At 38.8% G+C, this 27,320-nt stretch overlaps 1 protein-coding gene across 3 annotated transcripts in view; it reads left to right on the forward strand.

Annotated features, from left to right (window-relative positions):
• Nkain2 (sodium/potassium transporting ATPase interacting 2) overlaps positions 1-27,320 on the forward strand; it is a 1,099,112-nt gene that overhangs the window by 604,713 nt on the left and 467,079 nt on the right. For all 3 annotated transcript variants that reach the window (XM_023714246.1, XM_012514554.2, XM_004630239.3), the window contains exon 3: positions 10,520-10,600. In XM_023714246.1, coding sequence (XP_023570014.1) covers positions 10,520-10,600 — 81 coding nt within the window. The remainder of the gene's footprint in view (positions 1-10,519; positions 10,601-27,320) is intronic.

Below are 27,320 nucleotides of genomic sequence, written 5' to 3' on the forward strand. Positions count from 1 at the left end.
AAAAACACACCTGAGGACCAATGGAACAGATAAGATGCAGAAAGAACTCCAAACACACTCAGACATATTATGTTTGACAAAGGAGACAAATATGTTCACTGGAAGCCAACCAATAACAAATGCTGTAGGGGCTGGGGGAAAATAGCCACTGTGGAAATTGGTGTGGAATTTCCTCAAAAGCTAGGATTAGAAGTCCCATTCAACTCAACTATCCTTCTCCTGTGTATTTTTCCAAAACAACTGATAATATCATACCACTGTGCTATATGTGCATCCATGTTTATAGCAGCCCAATTTGTCATAGCTGTATCTTGGAAGCCAAATGCCCATTAATTGAGGAATGGACATAAAAGATGTGAGATTTTTATACAATGGAGTATTACTCACCTAGCAGAACGAGAAACTCGAGGTTTTTACAGGTTAATGTGTGCAACTACAGACTATATTCATAAGTGAAATAAATCAGACCTGCATGTGTAAACATCATACTGCCTTGCTAGTGTAAAAACCTGAAAGAGTAAATAAAATCTGAAAGGTACAATAGACACTGTGGAAGGGAAAGAATGCAAAGCAAACACAAATTAAAACAACACTGTTCAAAGGGAAGGGACAATTAAATGAAGGACAAAAGAAAGAAATAGGAAAGGGAATGATCTATTTATTTATATACAGAGGACAGCTTGTATAATCATACTGATGATTTCTGCTGGTCCATTGAAAGGAGTAGTTAGTGCTTAATTTTCGTTCATCTCCTTTTCTAATTTGTTATAATTTTCTTTCTTTTTAAACCAATTCTGCATGCTCATATCAATTAATCTAGACAACTAGTTTGAAGACAACATTATGCAAAATAACAACCACTGTTGAATTCCTATTACTTTGTTTAGTGAAATTCTTTATTGTTTCTAATTATTTTTACTATTCTTATTCTCCGTAAAAATAAGAATAAATAAATCAGTAGACTTTTAAATAAAAAAGCTAAAAATTTGCCTTCATATTTGATCTGTAGAATGATCTATGATTAATGTTAAATTTCTCTCAGACTCTGCCTAATAACCTTAACAGAACTTTCATCTCTAGCCACATTATAAGATGTAATAAAAGCATATTTTTATGCAGATGTTTTTTTTTTTTTTTGCCAAGGGACAGTTTTTTTATAGCATGAATGAGATGTGACAAGGTTTGTGGTGTGAACATTGGGTCTGCATCAGAAAGGGGACTATCATTGATCATAAAATTGTCTTAAGTAGAAGACAAGTTGCTTTATTTGTATCAGCTCTGCTATTTGTCATAGTAGATAAAAAAGAGCTGAGCCCCTAAAAAGACTGCAAGATGCCACCGTTGGAGATAAGTATATTAAGCTAAAACATAACTAACTTTTAACAAAAGTTGAAAATATTTCAGTTTTTTGACCAGGAATGTTTATTTTATTTAATTATCCTCCATTCATTTCTAGTAACATATCTTCATTGTTAGTATTAAATGTGTAATTGTTATCAATTCTTAACCTTTTTTTTTTTTTTGCTCGCAGTAGTTTCTTTAAAGATCAAACATGTTAATACACAACTTTTAGTAATGCTTCAGTCATGCTTCATAGAACTGATCACACTCTTACCTTTGTATTAGCAGTGTGATATCCGGAACAATGTGGAGCTGACAGCAGTCTGGCTCTGCAGTAAAACTACTCATAGCAGAGAATGTCCCCATGCATTGCCTTGATGGCCTATCAAAGGCAAGTGTGCCTCGTATCAGTGCAGTAGCTCAGTGGCAGCCTGTCGTGTTCCCTATAGCCCGGCAGCCTAGGGTGTACTCACAGTACCCAACTGAAACTTAAGAATGTGCGCTACTTCCTGGGCTAAGTCTTTCTCTAGCTAAGCACTTAAAGAATCATGTGGTGAGAGCCCCAACTGTGCTTCCCTCCTTCATCTTCTACTCATGTATATGCTAATATTGCTGAATAACAGTTTTCTAAATTTGGTAACCTTGAAGAGAAAGCTACTTCTTCTTCCCATCTTGCAAGACAGCGGATGAAAAAACTGAGAAGCGAGACACTAAAGAGAAGAAACCTGAAGCCAAGAAGGCTTCTGCTAGTGGTACTGATAAAAAGGGTGAAGGCAAAAAAGTCCAAGAAGGAACAGCCCCAACTGCAGCTGAAATCCTGTCCTGGTTAGAGAAATTGGTGTATACCCTCAATCTGTTGTGTATTCCAGAGAGGCTTTGTACGAGAGAAAGTACACAACTGCTAAATGAAAGGTTGAGAAGGAAAACAAGGAGAAAGTTTGCTTTGATCACAATACTGGTTGGTGGGGACAAGAATGGTGGTACCCAAGTGTTTAAACTTCAAAAAATGCCTAGATGCTACCCTACTGAGGATGTGCCCCGAAAGCTCTTGAGCCATGGCAAGAAGCCCTTCAGTGAGCATGTGAAGAAACTTCGAGCTAGCATCACTCCCGGCCCCACCTTGGTCATCCTCACCGGGTGTCACAGAGGCAAGGGAGTGGTCTTCCTGAAGCAGTTGGCCACTGACTTGCTACTTGTGACTGGGCCCCTTCGCCTTAATAGTGTTCCTTTACAAAGAACACCCCAGAAATTTGTCCTTGCCACTTCTACAAAAATTGATATCAGCAAAGTGAAAATCCCCAAACACCTCACTGATGCTTACTTCAAGAAGAGGGAGCTGTGGAAACCCAGACATCAGGAGGGCGAGATCTTCAACACCAAGAAAGAGAGATACCAGATTTCAGAGCAGTGCAAGGTGGATCAGAAAGCGGTGGACTCACAGATTTTAGGAAAATCAAAGCTGTTCTTTAGCTCTGGGGCTACATCCGATCCATTTTTGCTCTGACAAATGGAATTTATCCTCATAAATTAGTGTTCTGAATTTCTTACTAAGAAATTAATTAAATAACTGATACTTTAAAAAAAAAAAGAGAGAGAGAGAGAAAGTTACTAATACAGCTTTGCTCATTTAAACATTTTTACACTTGTTTGCATATATCCATAGTCAAATTACACATTTTCTCACAGGCATTTTTGTGCAAATGAAAACAAAAGTGGTCTCTGCCCTGAAGGAGCTTGCAATCCAATTGCAATCGAAGCGTAGAAAGAAAGGAAGATAAAATAAAGGAAACAATGAAAGAGAAGTTTTTAAGTAAAGTTGCTTTTCTCAGAAACCAAGAAAATCATTTCTCACATAAACATTTTAAATGATACAAATTAAAGTGAAACAAATTTAGAAGACTACTGTAGTGATTATTCAATATTGCATTTAGTAACAGTTTGTACTAGAAGCCTTATAATATTAAGAAATACATGAAAAACATGTAAAAGGATTTACTTTGAATCAGTGTCATATTCCTTATTACAACATTATTCTACCATGTTATTCTCTCTGCAGGCAAAAAGAAAAAAAAAAAGAAATTACAAAGCCAGGCAAACTATAAATTTAAATCATTGTTTCAAATAATGCTCATCTCTGCAGTGGAATAGTATGAAAGAAATTCTATTTTTTCCTCAAATTGATTTTACAATCATTGCTGATTAGTTAGAAAGATATGAATATTTATTTGTCTTAAGAAATAGTCTCCTTTTCCCACAACTTCTTTAGGTATTGTTTTCAAATACAATGACAGACTTCAGTTTCTTCCAACATAATTTAAAATTTAATAGCTTTCCAATAACAAAAATTGAATTTATAGATGCACCTAAAACCTGAAATTTTTTTAAAAATTCATATCCTTTGTGTATGTTAAATATACTTTATCATCCAAAAATATATAGACTTTAAGTGTAGGAATTTTTGTTGTACAAGTGAGAAGTGTCAGAGCCTTGGCAGTGTCATTATGATGCATCATATTATTTTCCAATAAAACACTGGGCAGGCCTCCAGTTTTAAACTACCTGGTTTACCTCTCTACCTATAATACCGAATCCACCAAAAAAGAAATGTATACAATTTCAGGAAATAAATTGTACAAATATTTTAATGCTAACTTCATTGAAATATCATGAGATCAGTGTAGGGAACTTTGGCTTCCACAATTACAAGAGCTGCTCAGAATGGTGGTCATGAGCTTCCAGACATTTATTAGTACAGAAAACTTCTGCGCGGGCAACCTTGGCTCCTCACATTGCAGCAATGCATTTTTAATTTCTTTGCTGAGGTCCAGCAGTATAGTGATTTTTTTGGCAATATATGATGTCTGCTGAGGTGTCCCGTGTAAAGGTAATACCAACTGGTAAAAAAATCATATTTATTTTCTTTTCCTGAAGCATATATATATATATATATATATATATTTTTTTTTTTTTTTTTTTTTTTTTTCTTTCAGGCTGTGCATAACCATGAAACCATGCGTTTTAATGTAGCTAGTATTTTGGTTTATCATGATTGACATCCTTAACCAAATCTTTTTGTCATTTGGCTAATTTGATTTTATCATTAGAGTCACAATACGCCAGGGAAAACATGACTATTCAATTATGTTTCTAACTGATATTTGAAGATTCATGTTGAATCAGCCACTCGGGGGCTTCCTGGGAACTTCAGACAAGGAGAATTTCATCATATAATGGGGTTTCTTTTTCATCCCCAAGAATATCCCTAAGATTCTTCTGAAACCTAATATATAGGGATTTTTTTTTTCCATAAGAATACAAAATGAGGCTAAATCAAGATAAGTTTTACAGCAGAAAAATGTAAGTTAGGCGATCTCCAACTGTTACCTGTCAGTTAATCTCTCCCGGGCAAACTTTCCTTTCCAATTGTACTCAAACCAAGCAGTTGTCAGTCCCTTCACATCTAGCAGCTGCAGCACCTGGGAGCATGCTAGGACAGACCTTCATTCTCTTGAACAAGTAGGATGAGTCATGGAAAGAACAGTGTGAAGGATAGAATTCATTGACAAAAGTTAAATGCAAGCCAGATTAAAAGAGGATGCAAGATTTTCATCCCTATTTAGGCAATGAGGCAAAAGCCAATTGCAAGGTGTTTAATTCAGATGAATCCTAGGTACTAAAATGAGAAAAGCAAGAGCACAAAGAGTAATAGAAGGAAATTAAGAGAAAGAAGAGGCAGGTAAATAAAATTAAATAAGAGGATGTTAGTAAGCAAACTAAGATGAGGTAACTTAAAGTGGAGGAAGGCTGGCAGAAAAGAGGGAAAGAGCAGCACAAAATCGTTACCAACAATTACTATCACAAGCAACTTCTTGCCGCGCTCGCCCTGCTGCCCAGCACACTAAACCAGCCACCACCGAGACTGGGAATGGTGCGCACACCTGCAGTCCCAGCGCTGGGGAGGCTGAAGACGGGAGAATCACTGAGTCCAAGCTGCAGGGTGAGACTCAGTACCGAATACATTTAAGACAGAAGCAACTTCTAAAACAAGATATAGAAAAAAAAATTATAATTATGTGGCATGCTAAAATAGAATTAAATTATTTTTACTGAAATCAAATGAAAAAATATATTTTTCCTTAAAATGTCACCCTCTTGTCAATATTGGCATTAAAATACCGAAAGGAGCTTGTCTCCTTACCCAGGGAAAAGCAAGTCACAGTAAGGGAGGAAGTCCAGGCTGCCCGACCCATTTCATGCATCAATACTTCGCAGGCGTTAAGGAAGGAAATCTGTTTTTAGGGGTCCTCTGGGGATCACTGCTGTACTATTGCAATGCTCAGAGATGACGGTGTGGAGCAGTCATTGTAACAAACTGGCAGCCTGCATGGGGCGTTCGAGTGCTTCGAGTACTTGCCAAATACTTCCGGGCGGTGCACCTTCCATCCTCATAGAGGTCCATGAGTTCCCCACTGCTAATAAGCTGTATTATGTGAGGAAACTCAGTGCAGTGACATCCTGGATCCTCAGAACTTCTAACTGACAAAGTTCAAGTTCTGAGTCTCTATGCGATGAACTTGTACTCAACCTCTTATCTAACATGTCCCTATACAAAATTATTGACTTATTTTATTTTATTTTTGTATTTAGGACAGGGTGTTCAGAGTCCCACTACTAGATCATACTTGTAGTGATACTCCTGCTTACAGCCTCCCAAGTGCTGGGATTATAGGCACGTGCCACCACGCCCAATCTTAATCACCGTCTCAGTGCACCCCAGAGGAGGGGCTGGCATGGCAGACCCGGGGATTGAACGGCTGGCCGCTGCATCTGCCTAAGCAAGCGCTTTAATTCACTGAGCTACTTGGCCAGCCCCAAAATTATTGTTTTGAAAAACATGGTCATAAGCCTCATTTTTCAATGAAAGTAAGTGTTTCTACATTAATATTGTCACATAAATGTAACTAGAATACAAAAGATGGGAATTTGACTGACCTTATCAGATACAAAATCTACATTTCTTGTTATATAGGTCTTGCTTTATCTTGGTCTTAAACATCCAGCAGAAAAGTATAAAAAGTAAAGCCATATTAATATGCTGAGCTGTAAAAGCTCAAGTCAACAACGTCTGACATGGCCAGTCTTACGGAAAACCCACTACTATCATGGACTAGTGGACTATATTGGAAAATCTTGCTGAGTTCACGCACCTATAATATTTAAATGACAATAGAATACCCTTCTCTGACAAAACAAAAAAAAAGATGATACAAATGAATGACCATTTTGTATCTCTATATTCAAAATAGGATAGATACACAGCTACATTCTCTTAATTCAATGAATAGAAAGATTTGTTCTAATAGTGTTTGTAAACAGGATATCATGTCTGCATCTTGTACAATAAATAACCCCTAAGACAACAATATGCAATGTATTAATTATTGAAACTGTCCTACTAATCAGATTTGAAACTGTCTCATTGCTATTTGTTTCTCAATAAAATTATTGAAAATAAAAAGATATGTAACTTGGAAGAACATTTCAAATTCTTATTTTGTATTAAATGTATATTATTAATAAGGTCATTGGTATGACCTATGCAGCACACATATGCAGGTGATTGGAATATAATTAGATTAATATATAATTTCACTTGTTACAGATTAACACTGTAGCACTGGTACTGTCTCAGGCTGTATCAGGAAGTGTGCTCACAAGTGAGAAGCTTTGAGGGATTCTTGGTGCATTTATTGATTTATTTACTTATTTATTTATTTTGCCATAATTTTATTGATAAACAAATAGCAATGAGACAGTTTCAAATCAAATTGGTAGGACAGTTTCAATAATTAGCACACTGCATACATTCTTCTTAGTGGTTAATTGCTGTACAAAATGCGGACATGATATCCTATTTACAAACACCATTAGAACAAATCATTCTATTCATTAACAGAACGTAACTATATATTTATCCCAACCACGTTGAATACACAGATACAAAATGGACATTCATCTGTATCCCCTTTTTTTGTTAAGTTCCGTTATTGAATATTATGTGTGTATACTCAGCAAAATATTCTAAAAGAGTCCAGTAGCCCGTAATAGCATTGGGTCTTCTGTTTAACTGGCAATGTCAGAAATTATTGACCTGAGTCCCCCACAGCTCAACATAACAACATGGCTTTACTTCCTATATTTCGTCTTCATACTTTTCTACTGGATGGTTAAGACCAAGGTAAAGCAGGACCTATGCAACAAGAGTTGTAGCTTTTTGGTCTGAGAAGGTCAGTGAAATTCCCTCAGGATTTATCCTGAGATCCTGTACCTCAGATTGTAGAACCTTTGTCAGTGTCAGCCATGTGGATGATCTTGGTGCATTTAGTATGGTATCTTTCATCAGATCTTTCCAAACAATCTACTACCCAGCTGCTGGGGTTTATAGTAAATAGCTTAGTCAGCTGTCCATTGCAAATAAAGTAAGAATGATTCACTATGAATAAAGAACATGATAAAATATTATAATCTTCCTGACTGGTGCTCACTTGATCTCTCTGTCTCTGTGTCTCTGTCTCTCTGTCTCTGTCACTGTCTGTCTCTCTGTCTCTGTCTCTCTCTCTCTCTCTTGATCTCTGACTCTCTCTCTCTCCCTCCTTCATTCTTTCACTCTTTCACCTTTTCTTCCTTAAATCAAATGACTAAATCCCCTAGGTACAGTTTTTCTTGCCTCGTTACCTTTATGTATCTGTGCACTTTACTTGGATAGATCGCCGAGCCTCATGGTGAGAACTGAGCCCAGTCTTCACAATGAGCTGCATGTTTAGTCCTTGATTATTAGCATTTTACGGATATTGTTATTATTAGGGATTATTTGTTTATTTACTTTGTTTTTGTCTTTTTGAGACAGAGTCTCATTATGCTGCTCAGGCTGGCCTTGAGCCCACTTTGTGCCTCAGGCTGGCCTCAAACTCACAAGGATTCTCCTGCCTCAGTCTCCCGAGTGCTGAGGTCACAGGCATGCACCACCAAGCCCAGCTAGGGGATTTTTTAAACACATGTTCTCACTATATGCCCAGCCTGGCCTGAAATGTGCAGTCCTCCTATTCTGGCCCCACACAGTGAGGGGAGCTTGGGCATGCACTGCCACACCTGCTTCTTCATTACATTTCTAAAATACTTAGAGAACTCTAGAATTTAGTGTTTTTGAAGTCTGGCAACATGAATGTACTTTGTAATATTGACATTTAAGTGTTTCATTTGATCTGGGTTCTTTAACTGAAATTCCCCCTTTGCTGTAGTGTGTGCTATTTCCGGTGCCACGTTCTCTTTAATTCCCAGCCCTCCCCTCAGACAGCCTCTCATATCTCTTGTTTTGTTCTGCCCTGTTCTTTTGGTTTTCATTTTGTGCTGAGTGGGAGCCACGCTGGTCCAGCAGATAGAAGACTAGCTCACCTCAGGCAATCCTGAGTCAGCGCCCAGCAATCCAGGTCCCAGGAGAGGGGATCCCTCCTCACCACACAGGGGACCGAGCCCTCTCCAAAGAGCTGGCTCCAAAAGCGACAAATGGGCCCCGCTCTGGAAAATACTAAGGGTTTCTCCATGCCACTACTCATTAATTCATTAATTTCAAAATACCATTTTCCGAAGACCTACTTTATCCAAAATACAAAGTTGGGAATTTAGTGATACGGCTGAAGTTTGTGAAAGACCCTTTTCTCGAGGAAGTTCTCTTTGTGCAGTGAAGAAGTGAGCAAATATTTAGATTATGCCTTTAGAATAGAATTAGCACATCTACTAAAGTGTTCAGCTGGTCTCTACCAGTTCTGTCTGGGAGTAACTCACAAGGCAATAGTTGAATTGACTTCTAAATAATAAATATTGGCAGGTGGTAAGCGGACCACTGAGAGAAGTGAAAATCACTCAAGAAGGAAGGAAGGAATTAGCACACAAAAAGACACATGCGGAGGACATAAGTTTCCAATTCACAGAGCAGCAAGCAAGCAAAGTGTGAGGTTTACAGGACTGCTCTGGAAACAAACGGAAATATGTGAGTTTAGAGCTAGCACAGCACACGATCCTGGAGTGTTTCAAACAATAAAATGAAGATTTGAAACTCACCATAGAAAAGATGAGATCCACAGGGATTCATCTACCAAGAAGCTGACAAGATTTTCTCTTGTCCTGTGTATTTTATAAATTCACAGCTGCGATTCCCTCCAGGGGGAGTGCTGCCCTGCCGCCCCCTTCCCACAGCTCGCTTTGGCTGGGCTGAGTCTGTAAGTCCTTGTTCCCTCGAGGTAGCCACCGCTCTCTGGGCTTATGGGACTTGGGCCCAGGCTGGGCTGGGTACGGCAGCCCCTTCCTTGGTTTTTGCGGATTATATCTATCATTTTAGATTCCCATTGGGTATTCATCTTTTTCTCCTGACTATTCTCTCACCTAAAATCAAGAAGAATTTATCCTTCATTTTTGTCTTCAATATCTTTGCAATGCACTGTGATCTAGGTACTTAAGAAATTTTAGCTGACTGAATGATGAATCACAGGAGAAAACCATACAACAGGGTTGGAAAATGTGTTAACATCTCAGAGAGTACAGCAGAGAGACAGCTGAATCAAGTTAGGACAACAACGTAGATGTCCACCATCATAGGAGAGGGTGGGGGAATAAGATGTTAAGACAAGTAGAGATGAAAACGGGACGCCAAAGAGAGAGTGCTGACTATAGGGGCAAGATGCAAGGACTGCTCCAAAGGCAGCCTCAGATAACGAGGAGAAACGCGTGCTGTGCTGTGTAAGGGCGCTTTTACGAAATAAAAATGATGTTTCTTTTTTATATACTTGATGTGTCTATAGGAGCATCCGTATTTTTAAAATGCTTGTCTAGAGTTTGAAGCCATTCATCCTTAAAGCAGAAATGTAAGATACTGCTTCTGTTGTCATTCTATTGTCTAAAAATTATCCTTCAGCGAGTTTGAGCGCAGTACAACAAGAATCAGTAATGATGAGAAAAAACTCAGCAGAGAGATAAATGTAAATACAATCATTCTCCTTACAAGTAATATCTCAGATTTCCCTCTGACTTTATGATTTGGGAGTTCAGAAGTTGAAGTTCTGTTCGAATCTTGCTCAAATGACTCCACATTAATTACGTCTTCTTCTCTCTTCCCTCTGCACAGTACGCGGTCTGGCTGGTCCTCTGGGCTACATGGAATGTGTTTGTCATCTGCTTCTACCTGGAGGCTGGGGACCTCTCAAAGGTAATTTCCCATCTGATTTGCCTGTAGTCAGTCTGTCTCCAAAGCGCTTCTTCAGCGAGGCAGCTGCACTGTGCTCTCGGGCCCCTGGAGCCCGTGCATGAAGGTCAGTTGAAAGGGGTCCTGCTTTACATCTCTGCGTCAGAGGCATGCTTTCTGAGTTGTAGAAATAGGTTTTGGGTTTTAAGTAAAACTGATGTGAACACCTATTCCAATGATCATGTGGTGTGCTTTTTCTAATGTTAACTGAGAGATTTCTGAAGCTGAATAGGAGATCTTCAGAGTGGAATATCTTGATCTTTTACATCACTTAGTTTGCTTATTTTTCTGCTAAGCACGTTCCTTAGTGACCTCAAATAGTAACGCCATCATTCCAACAATGAAGGGGTTTGAGCTGAATGGAACTGTTACCATTGCTGTGTAATTTATCACTGAAAAGAGTAACATACATGACCCTAATATAGTTTAGAAAAGGCTGAAACCATTTGTCTTTTTTCACTAAGATTTCTTTTTAAATATGTGTGTTCATGTGTGTATTGCTATCATATATTTCACATGAGTTTCTTTGCTGATGAAATAATGTAGCTTCTGATTCTAAAGCTACTGTCCTTCCAGGGAAACTTAAAGAACATCAAATATTTGTTAGGTGATCCACTCAAAATAGGAATAAAACTTGATTCTTTAGAGAATTTAAACTTATACTTCCTACTAATTTAGAAAGAAAAATTGCAATGTGTTCTTTTGGATGCTTCTATGTAAAACAAAAATGCTCCCCAAATATTCTGATATTATTGAAGCTCAGAGATGCTCACATGGTATTAAAGGCTAAAAAAGTTGAAGGAGGAGGAATAAGAGGAGAGAAGAGAAAAAGAGGAGGTAAGAGAAGAATAGGAAGAAATATGCTCCCCAGAAACTAAATCACTGCCTTTGTAGGGTGTATATTTTGTCAAGATTAAAAAAAAAGAAGAAGAAGAATAGGGGCTAGCCAAATAGCGGATTAAGGCACCTGCAAGCAGGCGCAGGGACCAGCAGTTCGATGCCCAGGCCTGCTGTGCCGGCCCTGCCCCCGGGACCGTTGAGAGGGCGATTGAGACTGTGCGTGGTGGCGCGCCTGTAATCCCAGCTCCTGGGAGGCTGTAAACAGGCGGCTCACTAGGAGTCCGATCTCACAGTGAGACCCTGAACACCCTGGAAAGCCTTCCCTAAAATCCAAAATAACAGTAATCATCATCATCATCATCATCATCATCATCATCATCATCATCATCACGTTAACAGTTGTAAGGTTGATATCTAAAAATCCTGTGGGACTAAAGTAGTTCACCAGACCACAGAGTTCTTTATTTTATGTTGCTGTTTGTTTGTTTCACTTGGGCACTCCGAGGTGCACCGAGTCTTGGGCTGCCGGTGCACATACAGGCCACATCTGAATCACTGCTGCCCGCTCCGCCCCCTGCACGCTCTGCTCCTCTCTCTTCCCTAGATCCGTTTTCTTACCTCCACACAGTCTGCTTCTCGATTTCCTAACGTCATTTGTATGATTATTCAAATTATTGCGATTTTGAGTTCTTTATGTTAGAGAAGTTTTGTGATATTCAAGTTTCCGTGTAGAACAAGCCTTCAGTGCGGGGTGTGTTTTGCGCCGATTAACAGCGCTGAGAATTCTTCCAACAGATGTATGATTTTGTTGAATTATTCTTGGCAGTTCTGATTCTACTGATCACATAGTAAATGGAGAAAAAATGGTAGCAAATTTCATCCACCAACTTAGTTAATTGGAAAAGAAGAATGATATGATATTTGTTTTGGAGTAATTTTAACTTCAAAATGCATGGCAAAGGTAAAACATATATATTATCTATATTCATCTTCTCAGTTCGTCACCTAGGAAAATAAAATGCATGAGATAATTTTTAATGGCAGCACACTGGCAAAACGGTGGTCTTTTTTAGATGCAAAAGATTGCTAGATTAGTTGTGATAAAATTGTATTTAACTTGGGTTGAAATTATATCCTAATACTTTTCTTCAAATGACTATTCTGATATCTCCATTTTTAATGTATGTGAATGATATATGTCTTTTTTAAAAAATAAAACAATAAGCATACAGAACATGCAGGAAAATACCAGGGGAGTATTTTATACATAAAGTCCAATTTATTTTTATTTAAATATATGAAACTTGAGACACAGATACCCATCTCCAAGGTTTCATTGTACGTGGTAAGACAGCTTTAAGCACAGCTCAAAGTAATTAATTATAGCCGGTGATATGTATTTTCAAAATGAACACCTTCAGAAGCAACTTCTAGAAATCTGTTTCACTTTTTAATAATTTTAATAGTTGCTCCTGAAATCTCAAAATATATTGCTTCAAAAACTTGCAATATAAAAAGCCTTAAAGAATATGGCCTTCTTAGGCAATAAGTTGCTCTCTTAACTCAATGAGAGGTGATAAAAATTTCTCACCATATTACCCTTTACATATAATGGCATAAATGCAAATTTTAATGTAAGCATTAATTCAATTGGAAGGAAAATTTCCAAATATTGGATATTTTCTAAATGAATAATTCATTTAGACTGTAAGATACAGGAGAAAGATAAAACCTGCCATAAACTGTAGGCTACAAGGAGCAAGTTCATAAAGCTAGTTGCCCATGCTATGTAGAATGATGTATATAAGAATAATTTTATATAGCATATATATTATATATACATATAATTTTGTTTTTCTTACTATTTTGTTTTCCTTACTTTAAAATATATGCAGTGTAAGACAACCTCTATTAGCTATTACTGACCTACTCAGGAAAAGTTTAATTCTCAACTAAGCCTCAAGACATTGCTTGATGGTATAAAATAAAATATTTAACTGATAATAAGAAGCAAATGAAATGCTCCCCAAAATCCAGCAATATAGGCAGCTGTTTCCTCTTTCCCCTTATTTTTCTTCGGAACTTATTGAATTAACCTGCTTGTTTTCTTACTTCTTTGATTCTTTTTGTTTTGCTTTTCTACTTCCTTACAGTACCACTAAAGTAAGGCACAGAAGCCCTGAATCTTTTTACTAATATATCTTCATTATTTCACTTGAAAATGACATTGGCTGTCACACTTTAAGCCACCGTCTTTGCACATATGTCTATCAAATTTGTATGTTCAGTTCTGACATTACTGCTGGGTTCAAGTCCTGCACTGGCTTCCTACCACTGCAATGCCAGTTCCGCTGTCACCACCAATCAAGGTTTCTAATAGGATCTATTGTCATCTCCAGATAACCCAACTGCCTAAATTCACTTCTTACTAAAAGAAGAAAAAAAGCGCAAAACCAAAATTCACTTGGAAAAATGAATAAATTGGATCATTCTTTTAAAGTTGACCGCAGAGGGGCCAGCAAGATAGTTCAGTGGACTAAGTGTCTGCTTAGGCAAAGGCAGGGACCAGGGTTTAATCCTTGGCACCACATGACATGCCAGCTCCACCCCCAGGGCAGGCTGAGCCCGACAGAGTCCAGGCATAATATAACACATGCCTATAATCGCAGTGCTGCGGAGTCTGAAAACAGGAGGATCACCATGAGTCAGAGCTGTGTAGTGAAACCCTGTAACAACCAAATACATAAAAGTAAAAATCAAGTACACCTGAGAAGTCTTTTAGATTGACCATGAGATGAATATGAATATATATATATATGCATTAGGTCATGGAGGTGATGGTGGTGGTAGTGTAGTGTGTGTGTGTGTGTGTGTGTGTGTGTGTGTGTGTAAATTTCAAACAGAAGCAAGTTCAAAGCAGCAGAGACCTGTTACAGGAATGAGTGCTGTAGAAAGGTGCACTCCTAAGGGAAGATTTGACCTTCAGAGAGGCCAACCCCTCCAGGCCTTTGCTGATTTTGTGTGGGGCAAGATGCTTCGATTTTTATTTTAACCTGATAGAAGGCTACTTCTTAAGAATTTAGAAATCAGCAGAGCTTAGCAGTAAGCACAATCAAACATGTGGATAGGTTTTCTGCTAGGGTATTTGATGAATTCTGTACAAAGCTAAAATATAAATGAAAAGAAAGAAAACACAGGGTAAGAAAAATGTTTGGCAGCCTTGCAAAATGACTTTGAAGATAATGGAGGAACTATGGATTGTAAATTAGAATTACAGTCTAAAATATGCAGAGTGGACCAGATAAATACCATACACAGACTGAACATGTTAGAAGTTATAGTTCAGATTCAGTTTGGTATAGAGTGAAACAAGCAGTTCTGCCAACATTTTATCTGTGTAGTTGTCGAAAGGAGAAATATCTCAAGAGAAATAAAACATTATCTCAGATCTTTAGGATTCATCTATGTACATTATGTTAGGCAGTTTAAAATAGATACTCACAATAAAAGAAAAAAAATCTCATGATGGAATGGAAAACAAAGATAAAATAGACAAGAGATCAGTAAAAACTTAATTACATGATAGAAACTTACAACTAGTATATGGACAATAATGAAAGAAAAAATTAGAGAAAACAACATGAAAGATGAAGGTAAATTACAAATGTAAATTCATAAATTATATTTAAAAGTAGTAACTAAGTAGGTCATTTAATTATACTTGCAGAAGTACAGATAATAAATTAGATAAACAAGAAAGAGTCAATAGGTAATATTCAAACTGAAGCAAAAAGAGATTAGAAAATAATGATCAAGATTTCAATAAGTCTACTGAGATACCAGAAAAAAATTAAGCTTATGAAAGGCTCAATACACAATACCTCTGTTCATTTAAAAATGAGACATGTTATGTCTAAGATGTGTAATATTCAGACAGATAGTGAGGTTAAGCCCAACTGCCTATGTTCTGGGGGAATAATCTCATTAAGCTTATCCTGGAGGGTTAACAACTTAATTCTGCAGACCAAAAACTAGAGAAAAAGAAGGCTGCAAGGACAGCCAACATTTTGGCCCTAGCCTTTCAAGGTCAGTGAGGACTCAGGACAAAGGAGAACCTGTGCTGTAACACCATGTAACTCAGTGGTGTCCCAACTTTTCTGATCAAGGAGATTATGGGCCACAGAGGAAAGTGATCAATGATGTAGAGTGTGCCTAAGGAGAGTCACATGGAAAGAAAACATCCTCTCAGGCTTTCACAGAGAGTAAATTGGTCAAACGATGGCCGTGGTTCATCCACATGGCTGACACCAACAAAGGATCTACAAACTGCGGTACAGGGTTTCAGGATAAATCCTGAGGGGATTTGACTGACCTTGGCAGATACAAAAGTTACATTCTTGTTATATAGGTCTTTCTTTATCTTGATCTTAAACATCCAGCAGAAAAGTATAAAAACAATGTATAAAAAGTAAACCCATATTGATATTCTGAGCTGTAAAAGGCTCAAGTCAACAACTTCTGACATTGCCAGTCCTACAGATAACCCACTATTATTATGGACTACTGGACTATATTGGATTATTTTGCTGAACTTATGCACCTACTGTTTTTAAATGGCAATGGAATACCCATCTCTGACAAAACTAAAAAAAAAAAAAAGTGGATACAAATGAAGGACCACTTTGTATCTGTATATACGAAATAGGATAAATATACAGCTACTTTCTCTTAATTCAGTGAGAAGAAAGATTTGTATTAATAGTGTTTGGATAGGATATCATACCTGCATCTTGTACTATGAATAACCACTAGGAAGACAACAATATGCAATGTACTAATTATTGAAACTGTCTTATTAATCAGTTTTGAAACTGCCTCATTGCTGTTTCTCAATAAAATAAATAAATATGAGGAAGAAAAAATATCTCAAGTAATGATAGTGGACAATTTTCCTCAACTCATTATATACATTAGCCCAGAATACAAGAATACTCTTATCCCTCAAGCAAAATGTGAAGAAAGCCACATCTAGGTATATATGTAATATTGTTAAAATCAAAATCAAAAATCTTAAGAGCCACTAATGTTTAAAACTTTATTCCCTTCCAAGAAATAGAAAAAAAAGTATCTTTCCAGGGCCCTGGGCAATGGCTAAGTAGAATAAGTGCTTCCCTGGCAAGAACAAGGGCCTGAGTTCAATCCCCGGTTCCTAAAAGAAAAAAAAAAAAAAGAAATCTTTCCACAGGAGTATTTAATCTCTAAGGGAAATAAATGACACCTATTAAGTGCTTCAAAATTGCCAACCTATACTTCTATATCCTGAAAACTATAGTTGAACAATTAAGGCATAATAAAAGTACTCCAAACAAGAAGAACTGGCATAACCAATTATAAGAAAACCTTTACTAAAAGTAGTATGGCAGAGCATTCTTCAGGCAGAAGAGGAAACAGCTAAATAAATGCTCAAGAGAAAACCAGAATTTCATGGAAGCCATGTGAGTGAAAAGCCAGTGGAAAACAGTGACGGTAAAATTTTGTGAATGGAAATATATTCAAAACTTAAAATAAATGAAGACACTAATACAAAGATCAGAATGGAGCCAAGGTGTTCTAAGATTTTACCATTTTCATGAAGATGATAAAGATAATAGGTTATATTTCAATGACTAACAGTTTCTAGAGTAATTGCTCAATGAAAACATAGCTACAAATAACTATCAATGAAAAATTAAACAATAAAAATAATTGAGTCTTTCAAGTAAATAGGGATAGGTAAAGAAAGGAGAAAAACTACCAAAACACCAGGTCAACAAGAGAGAAAGATGTTAAATTATCTAGGATACCATAATTACAGGAAGTATAAATATACTAAATAGTCATGATACATGAAACATAATAGACGAAGTCATCATCTTTGACCATGCGATGGCAAAAAACTCAGTCCTCACTTAGCAGAATGTATCCTTTGACTTGGAATTTTGATCATCCTCCTGGGCTAGGGGGATGCGGTCCTCTACTCTCTCATGGGGTGCGTAGAGGCAGCGACTTGCAGCTTCCTGATGCCTTGTGATTATGAAACTAAAGCATCAGTGTTCTGCACTGCACTATGTTCCTAATCTGTGATGTTAGCTAGCTTATGTGCATAGTATGAATGTGCATATTTTATGGGTCTTTTCAAGGCACAGTGGGTTTGTCTGGACATAATCCTATTTTAGGTCAAGGAGCACCTGGACTCCAGTTACAAAACCAAAGATATCAGTCTGGATAAAGAAACAAAACCTCGCTTCATGTGCGTCCAAGAGATATGTACAAACACATTGTTTAAATTTAGAAAATGTGTAGCAGCTAAACACAAAGCACAAGTGATGCAGTCCTTTTGACATCAGAAAATATAATGCATTCCTAAGTATAAAGGATGGAACGCCAGCCATATAAAAAGCAATCCAATTGAACATATTGCAAGTCAATATTATTTGCAGAAAATAAAATAGATTCAAAATGTATAAAGCAAAATGTAACAGAATTGAAAGAGAAATAGTCATTTCCACAATAGCAGTCTTGGATTTTAACAATTTTCTATGAATGCATCTATCATATCAAAATCCAATAAAAATATATAATATCTCTGCAACACATTAACAAATATTGTATGTGACAGATATAAAACACTATCATAGATGGTAATAGAATTTTCAAAGCTTGCAAAACATTAAATCATAAAAATGGTTCAGAGCATAGAATGTTCAAGGTATAGATTTGCAATTATAAATCTAGTATTCTCTGATCAATGCCCAAAAAATCTGTAATTGTGTAAAAATTAGGTAATCTATATTGAAACCTATGAATCCAGTTGCTTGGAGGGAAAGTCAAAAAAACATTTTGAACCCCCAAAAATGAATTCATTACTAATAAAATCCTGAGGGCATGGTATTAAAGAAATGTTCATATGACTTTAAGTGGAAATATTAGGGGAAAATAGTTTAAATCAATAATGTAAACTTCTTTACTCAGAAATTGGTAAAAGAACAGCAAATGAAACCCACCAGAAAAGTAAGATTGAAGTAATGAACACAATTGCAAAACTCAGTAAGTGAACCATAGGGAAAAAAATCCAAAATATTTTTAATGCTAATAAAATTGATTCAAAACCCTAACAAGAGTGATTGAAGGAATAAATGAACCAATGTTGATATCACAAATGATCCTTCCAAATAGGCAGTGTCTATGTTTGAGAAGTAAAGTTCATTATGAATGATTCAAGCCAATGTTTTGGCAATTTTTGTTGAAATAGACAAATGCTTTGGAAAACACGATTTTCGGTGAATTAAACACCTAAACTTGAATCCGTTAAAATGTGAATTATTAATCAGTCTTTAAGCAGAAAACAGCCCAATTCATGTTCATTTCACTTCACTGGTAAATCCTTAAAAACATTTAAAAATGTGATACCAGTATTACCCAATTTTTTAAAGAAAAAGAATGCTTTCCATTTTGTAATTAAACTTTTTGAGTTTATTACGAACCCAAGACTGTTGGGAATCAGACTTAGTTGAAGAAAGAGAAAATTTAATGCACAAGGATTATGCCCAAACTTTATGTTTGGAATTTACCACAGAATTTTGCAAAGGCAAATATTACTTTTATCAGTAATTTCTCCTGTTTTTCACTGTCCTTCTGATAAGTTTTACATGTTTAGAAAAATAAAATTCTAGGAAAGTTTGTACTTTCTTAGGTATCTCCTCAAAGATATGTCTATAATTTATTTAAATTTTAAAATATGTATTAGTACAAACTTGCATTATTGATCGTTTTTCTGGGAGTTGGTATACATAGCAGCATACACACTATAACCTCACTAATCGGATGTAGGTGTGATTGTTATATGATTATTGACCTCTGAATTGACATGGAATAATATAAATTAAAATGAACAAAAGATGCTCACTATCCCCCGTAAGTTTATTTGATTTTCCTCTCATGACATTTATGTACATTTCCTTCTGTTCTACCAGACTTTAGTTCCCTCACAGATTCCACGTCACAATCTGCACTCCGGAGAATGTCTGCCCCTAACACGGTGCAGAATTACAGAATCAATAAAGGTCGCTTTAGTTGTTTATAAATAAGCCCTTTTGATACAACATAAAACAAATGCAGCGAATTGCTCTTATCAATATATCCTAATTATTTGTTTACTTAGCTGTCCCTTCTTCAATGTAGGGATCATGTTTTATTCATTTACGGGACCCAGAGAACTGCTGGCATATTAACAGTGCTCATTGGGATGAAGCCAAAGGGTGATAGAGTGGATTTGAATGATAGTCTAGTTCCACACATACAGTTGCGGGGGTCTCTCTTCTACTACACTGCTGACTGGAACAGCCACCCAAATCTCCCAGGTGGTCCAGAGCTCTGGGGGTAGGCAGGAGAGGGAAGGTAACCCAATTTCAGGGTCCTGGGAGTCGCACTTCCTAAACCTCACAATCATACACCTCTCCTGGAGGTACTTGTAAAATACAGACTGGTTTCTTCAAAATAAAGCCTCGGTCGTATCATCCCTAACAGGTCTTTCTCACGGGGACATTCTTGGCTGTCTATCAGGGCACTGGGAGCCTTCACACAGGCACGTGGACAGTTCTCAATTTCGGGCCCTCTTTTGGAAGGATGCTAACATGACCCTCTGTTTGTCACATAAAACTGACTGTAACCCAGGTATGAGTGAAACAACTAGATGGATTCCCCAGCGCTCTTAGGCATAAACTGGAATTTATCCTTTCACACTTAAGTCATAAGTACCCTGCCTTTGTGCAGCAAAATCCCTTTCAGAAATTTCCAAAGTGTCCTTCAAAGTGGAACAGACTCAAGAGAGAAGCTGGCTGCGCTTCTAATTTAATGACACTATTTTATCATTACTGCAATTGGACTTCCCAAGCCTAAGAACACTAATTTCAGGGCCAGCAATATAGCTCAGCGGCACAAGCACCTGTTTGGCAACCACAAGAACCTGAGTTCAATTCCTGATATCCAAAAACTAAACAAAGCAAAACCCTAATCTCAGCGGTAATGAAGCTCTTGTGTGTCCAGGGCAGCTTTCATTGAGAACTACAGCTGTGCTTTGCAATTCCCACTGCTGTCCCGGGCTTGAGTACTCTTGTCGCTTATGTAGCACGAGCCGAGTCGCCATGCTACGGCGCCCTTTTGCAGCGGAGCTGACTCTCCCAGTAGAATCTACAAGGCATCTTCAGTATCGACGACTCTAGCAATTTAATTACTTTAATGTCTACTTTCTTAAATTACTGCCTTTCCTTCTTGTTAACACCCCTTCTAAGTATCTCTGTGGGAGTCAGTACTCACATCTTCTCTTTTATAGGGCTTAAAAAGTGTCAAGTGAAGATGGTGGGTGAGTCTTTCCATAGAGAGGTCCTCGTGAGTATTAGCAGAGTTCTCACTCAGGGACAAGCGCAGCTTCTGCAGGATGGCTTACAGGTGCAGTGTCCCGAACACCTCCTTAGGCAGAATGTCCTCCCAGAGACCGACGCGCACAGCCACCCTGAGCTGCTCGGCGCAGCGGCAGAGCGGTCTTCGGGGTTGCCTTGGCTCCCATGAGCCTCTTGGCTGCTGAACATTTCACGACAAGCCCTGAATGCTGGCCGCTGCGTGTCAGAGGCCGACGGCCTCTGTTTACCCACCGAGCTTCTTCTTACTCTCCTGTGTCTGGGCCTGACCTCCAATAGTCTGAGCTATTCTTTCCAATCTGTTACTAAGAAAGAAACCACTTGTGTTTTCTGCTACCCAACATTTCTTTCTCACTAACTTTTTTTCTCTTACAAATCAAAAGCTTTGATTTTAAAGCAATTATCTGTCAAGTGGATTTTTGAAGGTGCTTTAGGATGGAAAAATAAAACATAAAGCAGCAGCTCTTTTGCACGCCTTCAGAAACAACCCTGATTTTCTCTGAGCTATGTAAATGCCCCTAACCCACAAGGCAAGGTTCACAAGAGGTAGATATGGAAAAATAATAGTACAGTAACCAACATTTCAAGATATTTCCTGCTAGAAATTTAAAGAGAAAAACAGAGATAAATAAGATTTGGGAAAACTGGCATTGATTTTTCTCCTAAACCTACTCTCTGAGGATTATGCTGTAATTTTTATTCCTTACCTAATCTCAAAATGCTATGTTATTAAATTAAATTAATTATGCACAGCCTTCTGAACTTCTGAGAATAAATTGTCATTGTGAGTGAGTTCCATGGCATTAATTCTCAGAAATAATGTTAAATACAACACTGGACCATTACTGCAACTTTTCAAAAACCTTGAAATAAGTAGAGATTTGGGCCAGCAAGAGATCTCAGCAGTCTAAAGCGCCTGCTCAGGCAAGCTTAGGCAGGTGCAGGGGACTGAGGTTCGATCCCAGGCACCACATGGTGCACCAGTCCTGCCCTCAGGGTGGGCTGAGCCAGCCAAAAAAAAAGAGTAGAGATTGAACTATGCTCTGCAACATGGATATTCAACCAAAATAGCATTGCAGAGTTTACCTTCCAATTCAGTCCGTTACCATGGGGCACCCCAGCCCCTAGGGTTCTGTCGGTCTGTTATGAGATCCGTGGGGACCTCACTGCCACCTACCTCACTGTGAAGTCCTCCCCTGCCACAACCCCTGGGGCCTCAACGGGAATTGGCAGTTGTCAAATTAGCTTTTGAAGGCAGAATGTCAACGTCTTTGCCCACAGATTCACTCGGGGACAACTGGTGCTTTGATGAACTGTGAAAATTAGATAGAAACACAACTCCAGGGATATTAAATAGTGAAATGAATTTTTTTCAGATGATAACATTCAGAATTCTTTGGCAAAGAAAGTGCAACTAAGCGACTGCTTCCTATGCCTCTGACACAGGAACAAGCCTGCGCTGCTCTTCTGTGGCCTTCAAATGGACATTGAAAATGCAGCAGGACCCTGGTCAGTGGTCCAGAGCCCTCCGGGCAGCCAGCGCCCGTGCTCAGCATACACCACATCGCTAGACACAAGACAGCATGAAGAAAACGGCCCTAGTTAGTTAACTCTCTCTTGATTCCGATTTACAGGAAGAGTTTGAAAAACTGAAGTTGTGTTAAGTTTCAACATGGTATTTAAAGTGCTATGTCCCCTCCTCCTCGTTCAAGATTATATTTTAAATTTTTAATAAAGTGTGACGCACACACAGAGGACTGTAATCAGAAAGGCGGCCGCGTAGGGTTAAAAGAGGAGGATGACTCACTAATAAATAATCCGTTGTGGAACATAATTAGTTTTTCTTTCTTCTTAAATTAACACACGTAACCTGCCGGAGCAGCAAGCCTAATGGTAATTGCAGGACTCTTGGGTTTTCCCACCCATAGGTGCAGTATCTAAAATTGCAGTGATTAGGAGGTATTTCAAGAAGTGTCATTTCTCTCTTAGAGCAAAAACTAGGTGTGTTGTATCAGGGTAGCTGCATCAGTACCACAGGGACACTCTGCTCTTCGCCTTCCTTGATGGAAAAATCTGTAATGACAGGTCCTCTCAACTTTTACTTGAATCAGAAGTGAGAGTGAATCTGCCGCTCCCAGTGAGTCCCAAGAGGGAAACCAGGGTCATACAGTTTGCGTCCCCAGCAGTTGCCTCTGAAGATGGCAGCACGCAGCCGGCTGTGTCCCCTGGGGTCCTCGGCGTGCACAGTTGCTTCCAGAGGCTGCAGAGCAGGACTGCAGCTTTGCGTTCTGATTTTATGAGTGCAATTAATCCACGAAGCATTCTTCATGCCCAGATCCCCCACTGCCTGCTTTTGGACGCATTTATGCAGCACGTGAAGGCGGCATCATAGCGTGCTCCGTAATGAGTTCAATTCTTCTTGTCTTTCCTCTTCCTGTTTCCTTCTCAATGGAAAAAAAAATGATAGCTGAGTTTAATATTGCCAAATAGCCAAATAATTAGGGATGCTGGCCATTTTTTCTTCTTAAGTTATCCCTCAAGACATATAAAGCTAGAAGCATCATTTTGAAAACAAAAGGAGCAGATTATTAACGAATAGAAACAATGGTTGTTAATGAACAGTGTAAGAAAACATGAACTATTAATTCCTTATGAAATAATCATAAAAGTAGATGGCACTGCAATCTTCTACCTTGGAAAGATGCGCTCTCTCAGTCTGAGGCTCACTTCAGTCTTAAGAATGTAAATTTTACTAGCTTTGCAATTTTCTTTTGGGTGGATACTAAAAAGAACTACGGATGGGAAGTATAAGGGTCAAATAGCATTTTTGAGGATTAGATCATTTTTATGGTTTCCACAAGTTTATTTTCTGAATAACTCCTTTCTCTCCAGGATGGCAAAAGGTCACAGTCTTGCAAACAAGGCATAAGCGACAGGTTTCCATTTGGAAAACATTATGGAACAGTCAGGCTACACTGCAAAGCAAATAACCCCTCCTACTTTCCCTGACAATTATGGGTATATGAAAACTGAAGCTAGTGAATATTGAAAAGGGAGAGAAATAGATTACTTCTGTATTTAGAAACAAGGAGATATTAGAAGAGTTTTAATAATAAATATATTGGTCCTACAAAATGCTCTCCTGGCAAAATAGTCAAAGCGATTATACAAGACACTAGTAGGAAGAAAGTTGCTTCACTTTCATATCCCTAGAGGTATTTTAGGACATCAATCAGTATTTGCCCATATGTTTCTCAGGTGATAAATTTGATTATCAGGGAATATGTAGAAGCAGAGCAACACCATGGAGAGATGACGTTTCCACCAGGCTGGGCAAGCTCTGTGAGGCCCTTCACCCCTCTGCCCTCCCGGGTGTGTTAGTGGGCAGTGCTCCTGAAAAGGCTGACCCTCCCAGATAGGTGACAGCCAGGATATGAAATTCGCTGGCATTATTGTCCTTACTATTTGGAGGTCATGTTTTGGTTACACATGACCAATTGGTATAAAAGAGAGCAAACTCAAACATGCTTCTTGCTGAAATGTCATCATCTTAAAAAGATACTTAGGTTTTGGAAACTGTTAAAGAAAATATAAACCTAACTGGAAAAAAATCGCCATGTGTGGTGAATTTACATTTTCATTTTATTGTCTATTCTGAAAATAATATCACTTTGAGTGTAGAAGTTACACACATCAAAATCACAAGCAAATTCTGCTCATGGTGATCCTAATCCTTTTGAGCATTTTAAGGAAATTTCTGTATCTCACTAATAATATGCTTCATTAAAAACTGAAAGATACATGCTTGTTAAGAAATATTTGAACATTACAGAGTCTCATATTTGAGCAAACTCAAAAAAAGTAAATATTGCCTGATATTTTTGGTTTTTCAAACTGAAAGGGGTTTGGACACTGGGTTGCATGTATGAGTGTGCATGTATGTGTTTCTGAGATTCAAACCCAGGCCTTGAGTGAGACATGTAAACACTTCTCCACTGAGCCACTTCCCCAGCCCTGGAAGTTAATCTAAGTGTAAAGCTGGCATAGATACTGTCAGGATGATATGATCAAGTTTATATTCATGAACTGTGACATTGACCATTAGGAATGGTTTCTATGGTGAGGGCAAGAATCAACAGAGGTAGACCTGTGTGTGTATGGGCCTCAATTAGGGACATTGGTAGCATGCACTGGGGACATAGCATAGTGCTAGTGAAGTGTATACATTCATGTCATGCAAGAGTGCAGGTACCAGTCTTCTCCAAGGATGATGCAGCAGGATTGCTAATGTCTGTGTGTGCAGTGTATGATGGCAGTGATTGAGGCTGACTTCTAGGTTTGCAGTTTGTCCTCTGTGTGGTGAGAATCTGGTGTTTCTATTTATTAGCATGGGAAGCACAGTTTGGTAATGTGGAAGTAGCCTGCACAATGAGCTGGTCTAGTTTGTCAGTGTGATATCAGACTTTCCCATTAGACACCCAAGGAGGATTGAGAAAGCTGTGTTTGTCTTGAATTCAGAAGAGCAGTTCTGATCAGTGGACATGGACGTGAATCATCCGTACATAAACAGAGCTGAGAGGCCCATGAACGAGTGGCACTACTGTGGAGACACCGTGCAAGGAAGAGTGTAAGGGGCATCCTCTGCAGGTTGCCAACCGCTGAGACAAGCCAAAGAGGCTGAAGAGGCAGGTATCCCTAGCTAGGGAGAAAGCTGGGAGCTGAGTGCCCTAATGACTTGGTTAAGAAACTTAAGATGAAAGGATGATAAAGCCTGACAAGAGTGAGGATTAAAAGTGACATATTAAATAAGGCAAAGCAGAAGTTATTTCCCACTCTGGTAAAAGTGGTTCTGGTGCAGAAATGATAAAGCTTTAGGAAATGAAGGGAAGGGAGAAATTGGAGACAGTGAGCAGCCTCAGATTTCTGACAGGTGTTTCCAGAAGCAAACAAAGGAAGGGAAGACAAGACAAAGGAAAGGAAGGGAAGGGAAGGGGAGGGGAGGGAAGGAAAAAACTTCAGGAAGAGGGACAGAGAGCCTGGGGGGTGGTTCTCCTCATTAGCTCACACTCTTTACCCTCTCATATGCATTTCAATAAATCTCTCATTAAAATCTATTATCAAAATATGCAGCCATGCCGCACATGTACAGACATTTTCCTGTCATTGTATACAAGGGCTAAGACCCGTAAATTAAAGCATGACAATTAGATACCAGAAATAAGCCGCTGCAGATGAAGGGCTTGCACACAGGAGGATTTTGGCCCCACTCGGGCCTGGGACCTGGTCCTCCGATACATACCTAGGAATCTGTCCACCCAAAGGGATAGTTGGAGGTTGGGTGTGTTTGTAGCTGTGGGAGCAGGGTCAAAGGAAAGAAACTGAGGTAAGAAAATGAGAGTATTGAGGTGAGAAGGAAACACTGGCTGATGTAGGCTCTTTGGAGGCTGGGGGAGCCAGGACAGCACATCGGTGACAGGTAAGAGCCGACGTGTGCAGAAGGCACGCTGGGACGGTGTGGCAGGGCGACCTCGAGAGGAGGCCTGCAGGCCTCAGGATCTCTACAAAGTGAGCTCCGAAAGTCAGTTTCCGGGCAAGGAATGAGCAGTTACGGTTCTGAGGACACAGGACAGTGTCCAAATGGAGGAGTCAGTGAAGGACTTGGTGTCGACTGGCCTGTCATAGCGAGGCTGGTGTGCCCGGCCATTCGCAGAGCTGCTGCTGTTGCTGCTGCCACTGCTTGTGACCCAGGAAACTCAGAGAGCAGGATGGGGCGAGGACAAGACAGCACAGTGCCCCTGCCCCTAGGGTCCCCACTGCACGTCCTGCTGTCGCTGGCCAATTAAGCAACTCAGACTCAGAAGGGATTTGCCAGTCAGCCTATCTAGGAGCACATTCTCCACTGATGGTCTTTCTACACACAGAATTTTAACTGTTTTTAAGTGTTACTAGCAATTAAAGGGCAACTTCAAAGTGCCTTGTCATAAATGTGAGAGAAACTGGAACAAAGTTTTATATGCAAAGAAGTTAAACCATATGAATGTTTTGTGGAAACATCTTTCAGCTGCTGTGAGCCAACAGCAATGGACAAGTCACTTACTATGCATGCATAGATGGCTTCTTTTATAGTCTTTAAATGGATAAAAGGGTTCTCAAGTTAAATTAATAGGGCTGATTGGGTAGGAAGGTGTTTACCACATGGCTTCAAAGGCCCAGGCTGAGAGGGCCTCTGCGGGCTCCACCGCTCCTCCCAGGCTTCTCTCTGCTGTCTGACTCCATCCTATCCTCTGTGTTATTTCTTCTGTCCGGGGCTGTGTTCCGAGACCTCGCCGCGGCCATGGTCTTCATTTGGTCTCTCGTTGCATGTCACACTTTTTTTTTTTTTTTTTTTT

The sequence above is a fragment of the Octodon degus genome, unplaced genomic scaffold (genome assembly GCF_000260255.1).
Source record: "Octodon degus isolate 3935 unplaced genomic scaffold, OctDeg1.0 scaffold00034, whole genome shotgun sequence".
NCBI lineage: Eukaryota > Metazoa > Chordata > Mammalia > Rodentia > Octodontidae > Octodon > Octodon degus.